This window comes from Trichoplax adhaerens, genomic scaffold (genome assembly GCF_000150275.1).
Source record: "Trichoplax adhaerens TRIADscaffold_8 genomic scaffold, whole genome shotgun sequence".
Taxonomy (NCBI): Eukaryota; Metazoa; Placozoa; class Uniplacotomia; order Trichoplacea; family Trichoplacidae; genus Trichoplax; species Trichoplax adhaerens.
The window spans coordinates 2,631,913-2,637,912 of record NW_002060950.1 but is presented as its reverse complement, the minus strand read 5'-3'; the positions used below and the strand labels follow the sequence as shown (position 1 = coordinate 2,637,912).

Genomic DNA, 6,000 nt, shown 5'->3' with positions numbered 1-6,000 from the left:
ACTAGAACTTGAATCATCTTACTGCTATCTAACACACAATAGCAATCAATATCAAATATGTAATGAACTATTACAAACAACATCCACGTTCAGGCATTACTTATCTTACCTAGCACTACTAATATGGATATTCTCCATACTAGCTACTACTGTACTTATTAAACTATCCTAATGACAAGACAACACCGTAACAGACAATTTTATTTATTACGGATGGGTTGCAATCGTTACTTGATACTAATTGTGTTTCTAAGCAAGCTATTAATCGCCAAAGTGATAATTGTTTACTGGTTGAAATGAACATGAGAGACTCTTGTTCCCAATAATGAAAATCGTGAAAATACATGGCGGTAACCTTGCCGAAAATCTTTATGAGTGAATCCAAATAGAAATGGATTGATTGTTGTGTTGAAATAAATTCCCCAGTGAATTAAAATTTTATACGTTAATGGAGACGCAATAGGTTTACAATGGATAATAGCTAATAATGTAAAAGCTGAGGACGGAATCGTGCAAATTAAAAACGCTCCGATTAACAGTAAAGTTGTTCGTGTCGATTTTCTTAACCATTGCCTCCTTTCATTTAATGACGATTTTAAGAGAACAAACTTTCGATCTATATGTTGAGCTTCAACTAATATCACGATATATACTATAATAACTACCATTAATATAGCGATGACCATAATTGAAATAAAGATGGACATAACAATATTTTTAGGATGGTTAGTAATATCTAACCAACAACTAGATATATAATGGACGTATTCAAATTGGCCTAAACCTTGATCTTGTAATCCCGTTAGAGGCAATGCCGCAGATGATGATGCCATTATCGTAGTCACGATAAAAGCTTGAAAAACTCGTCTATTAGTGACATAAACTTGATAATGCAATGGTCTACGAATAGCAAAACATCGATCAAGAGCAATAACAGCAACCGTGATATAAGATAAGCCAATAAGAGTTGTGATAAGATATCCACGGATTATACAAGTAGTTTCAGAAATGATATATCCATCCAACCAGTGATACATCACAGAAGTTAAAATACCAACTATTCCCACAGCTAAATCTATCGATGCTAATCCAGCAAGAAGAATACCCGATGGATTGTGTAATGATCGAGTACGATAGACAACAAAAATTGCTAGCGAATTGCCGCCTATCGCTAAGACGGCTAGTGTAGATAGTATACTTAAAAGAATAGTTTTGATTACTGGCGATTCTTCTGCGCGATAGAAAGATATATTGAGGAAATAATCTCGAGGAGAGCAGTTAGGATACAATGCCATGATGAAAGGCCAGAAAAAAATCTCTTGCCTTTACTTTATGCGTACAAGGAATACTGATGAAATTAGTATTCGAATATACGATTAGTGTAATAGTAATGAACCAGAAACAGACTTGATATCTATGATAGGCTAATTGATAAAGTGAAAGAGATGCAGCTCCATCTTCCTTATTGAACTAGTTCATTTTTCTATTCCGGATATACCAGGTATTCAATAAATGATGGATGATAATAGAAGTTATACCAAAAATGAATTTAATGACAGCTTGATTTCCTTGGCTGATATGTCTTATTAATTCGGATTAGGTTACTGTTTAAGATTATATTGAAATTGGAATACTTTACAGCTATTACGGTACCAGTTATACTCTAGAATACGACGAGAATACTTTGAAGTGCATTTACCATTTAGATTTTTTCGACCCAGACTCTTATCGTTTTCTCTGTTGTGTAGTACTGATAAATACCTTTAGCACTATTTGACAAGAGCGTTGTGTTATGATCTTTAATCTTGCTAAAATCTGTAAGTGGTAAGTATTTATAGGAAATTTGCATCATGATAGACGGATAATAGATTTTTCGACCTATTTATAAATGAAATGAAATGCTTGTTTATATCTTTTATTCGATTTAATTGAAATTATACGGTATATCCATCATTATCACTGAATTGATTCGATTTCTTAACGTATCAAATCCCTTTCGCTGATAATCACTACACCAGACTGAATATCCGGGATTAATATAATACTCGCAATCATAAAGTAACTCTATACCTATTGGGCTCTAGACATCCGGTGAACTGTAAACTTTGAAGAAAATATCAATATCAATCAAATTAATCTTATTTTATTTTCTTTTTTGCTATTATCTTAGATAATAGAATAAATTTGGCGATAATTAATATTCTATCATGCCTTATAAAATTGTTTAGAAGTGAAACAGCATGTTTACCATGTATATATATTCCATGGCATTTTTTAATGATACACTATTCCTGGTCAATTTCAACCACAAATGAACGAGAAAGAAACGACAAAGTTGATTACTGTAATCTTAAAACCTTGCAAATGAAAATCGATAGACATACTGGTACTGACTATAATATTATGAAAGAAATAGGACAATAGTTATAGAAATGATTACGATCTGGAAAGATGATCATAGAATATAAAAGGAAGGAATAAAATATTCGCATTGTACTATAAATTTTAATAATTTGAAGTCATACCATTACGCATCCTTCTTTTCAGTAAATAATACATATTAAACTTATTAAAACTATTATTGAAAAATATTACTCCAATATTGTTTACGTCAAGAAATTTACAAAAAATTTTAAATCAGTCTATACTATTTTAGTAAGTGGAATAATTTGATCCTGACAAGGAGCTGCTGTAAAGGGTAGCTAGTGTGTGACTATTAATGAATATTAACGAGTAATTAGAATAAATTGAAGGTAATCACGACTGGAATAAACTATACTAATATAGTTTATATTGTTCTATGTGAGTAAATACTAGGATATATCGCTATGAGAGAGTAAATTATAACCGTAAGACTACACTTAAGACGAAATAGAAGTATTTCATTTTATGTTTAGCCTTATTCGCAGTCCATTTTGGAACATCATAATTAAATAACTTTTACAGTTTTATTTTGTAAGTAAAAAGGAATATCATTGATCTAATATAGAAAGGCTATTATAATGATGACGTCTCAAATAAGAAAGAAAACCAAAAGCCATGATACTTGACAATTATAATATCAGATACTCTTACAAAAGATAATCATGCTGAAAACTGATTGTTATGATTGTAGGCAAGCTGTGCAAGACAGTTTTGTTCATTAACAACGAGTTACTATCGTTAGCTTGATACTAATTGTATTTTTAAGAAAGTTATTAATCGCAAAATGATAATTGTTTACTGATTGAAATGAACATGAGAGACTCTTGTTCCCAATAATGAAAATCGTGAAAATACATGGCGGTAACCTTGCCGAAAATCTTTATGGGTGAATCCAAATAGAAATGGATTGATTGTCGTGTTGATATAAATTCCCCAGTGAATTAAAATTTTATACGTTAATGGAGACGCAATAGGTTTACAATGGATAATAGCTAATAGTGTAAAAGCTGAGGATGGGATAGTGCATATTAAAAACACTCCGATTAACAGTAAAGTTGTTCGTGTCGATTTTCTTAACCATTGCCTCTTTTCAGCAAACGACGATTTTAAGAGAACTAACTTTCGATCTATACGTTGAGCTTCAATTAGTATCACGATATAAGCTATAATAACTATCATTAATATACAGTTGACTGCTAGTGCAATAAAGAGAGAAAAAAGAAAATTTTTAGGATGGTTAGTAATATCTAACCAACAACCAGATATATAATGGACGTATTCAAATTGGCCTAAACCTTGATCTTGTAATCCCGCGAATGGCATAGCAGATAATATTCCTATTGATACTATATTCGTAATAAGAACTTGAAGTATTCGTTTATTAGTAACATAAAGTCGATAATGTAATGGCTTATGTATAGCAAAACATCGATCAAGAGCAATAAGAGCAACCGTGCTATAAGATGCGCCAATAAGAGTTGTGATAAGATATCCGCGGATTATGCAACTAGTCTCGGAAATGATATATCCGTCCAAGCAGTGATATATCACAGAAGTTAAAATACAAACTATTCCTACGGCTAAATCTATCGATGCTAATCCAGCAAGAAGAATACCTGATGGATCGTGTAATGATCGAGTACGATAGACGACAAGAATTGCTAGCGAATTACCGCCTATGGCTAAGACAGCTAGTGTAGATAGTATGCTTAAAAGAATATTTTTTGTTACTGGCGATTCTTCAGCGCGATAGAAGGATGTATTGAGGAAATAATCTTGAGGAGAGCAGTTAGGATACAATGCCATGACGAAAAATCAAAAAAGACGATATCTTTCGCTTTTATTCTACGTGTATAAAGTATTACTGATGAAATTAGTATTCAATTCTGCGATTACTTAATAGTAGTTAATTAAAAGCAGATTATACATCAATGATAGTTTAAAGTATAAAATGAAAGAGGGAGAGCTCAATTTTTTCTTGTTAAATTGTCTTCTTGAACCGAATTAATATTCATATTTCGAATTCAGCAATTGTTCAGTAATTGTTGAAAAAATCGAGTTGATATAAGTAATAGCCTTTACCATCAAGCAAGTTTAATTTCTTTGGTTAAAATCTTCTTTCGAGCTCGGTTCCTTCACTATTTGAGAAATGTTAGAATGGAAATTTATAGGACGGTTGTAAGGATAGCGTGGATAGATACTATTTAAATTATCATATAATTTCGAAATTTTCCTGTTTTAAAACGAACAGGTTTTTAGCTTAGTTTCTCACATATAATTCTTTTCGGAGCTGTTTACGAAAGTTATTGCTTCATGTCTTTTACTCTTGCTCTGAAATCATTCACTGATATATTTATAATGCTAAAATTGTATCATAGAAGCAAACGATGAACAATTGATTCTGTTATCGAGTTGCAAAGGAAAGAAAAGGCATAGTTTTAATTTTAATTTTATTTAATTTTAAATGAAATTGTATTCAGACGTTGTTCTTTATAAAATTAAATTTCCTATTCGCCGCTGCTATTGTCAATTACAAATCTAATTATGCATGTTGACTACAATAACCAGGTTACTGAAGAGATGACAATTTTACCTGAATTACTAACATGTCTTATAATAATGCATTGCCTCAATAATTAAGATAAAATGAAACAATTAATTAATTCATAAAGGGTTCAAGATCATATTGGATATATGTAAAGGGATATATGTTAATCAAGTAAGTTAGTTATTTTGCCACTGATTTAATTGCAATAATAACTGCTTTTATTTAGTTTACTAACATATTTATACGTGGAAAGCTAGAAAAAGCGTCAGCAAAGATTTATGAGTATATCACGGTAAATTTGTAAATTAATGGCGAATAGAATGATGCAGATTACTAATACGGTAGCACTCATGTGTAGGTAGATTTCAATTCTGATTATTGAGTTCATACATTATTTCTATGGACTAATCGAAATTCTGTAGCGTGCTATGAAGTTATATTAGTGCTGAAGTGATCGTATCTATTACGCTGCATAAAAATTTCCTCAAGAAAATTTCACTCACTACTTTATGAAGCTAAGACTTAATGATTGTAACATCTTCATCAAGGCTATAGAACCAATCTGTTATGGTACATTATTCCTATGAAAATGGATAAAAATAGATAACTATTTTTGATGTATTTACAGGGAGCGGAATCAACATGAATGTAATTCCATGGTAACGATTTATTAATTTTGTCATATAAAATGAACAGCTGGTATTTCTGCTGCGATACATGCGTAAATCTTATACTTGCATGATTTATGAATCGTTTCATACTCTTAAAACATTTAAAGACTATTACTAAGACCCAGGATTGCCTATTCTACCCTAATCTAAAAGAAGAAGATGACCTTTATTTTTCTATAGTTCTATCTCTTTGCGCTTTACTGGCTCCATGAAAAATACCAGGCTATGGAAATGCTTTATTTCACTAATTTTGGTTATTTTACGAAATGATAGCAATAGTAAATGTCTGCAAGTTTCATCGTTAGAGCAAATAAGATTAAGTGGTAAAAGTTTTGAAGTTTATGTATATATATATAT

General features: G+C 31.1%; 2 protein-coding genes across 2 annotated transcripts; both read right to left on the bottom strand.

Moving 5' to 3' along the window:
• Positions 1–284: 284 nt before the first annotated feature.
• TRIADDRAFT_58724 (uncharacterized protein) lies at positions 285–1,295 on the bottom strand (the record flags this gene model as incomplete). The annotated part of the gene is made up of 1 exon (XM_002114623.1): positions 285–1,295. One exon carries the CDS (start codon positions 1,293–1,295, stop codon positions 285–287), a length of 1,011 nt encoding a protein of 336 aa, XP_002114659.1.
• Positions 1,296–3,219: 1,924 nt separating this feature from the next.
• Positions 3,220–4,230, bottom strand: TRIADDRAFT_58723 (uncharacterized protein; the record flags this gene model as incomplete). Its single annotated transcript, XM_002114622.1, has 1 exon — positions 3,220–4,230. One exon carries the CDS (start codon positions 4,228–4,230, stop codon positions 3,220–3,222), a length of 1,011 nt encoding a protein of 336 aa, XP_002114658.1.
• Between the last annotated feature and the right edge of the window lie 1,770 nt (positions 4,231–6,000).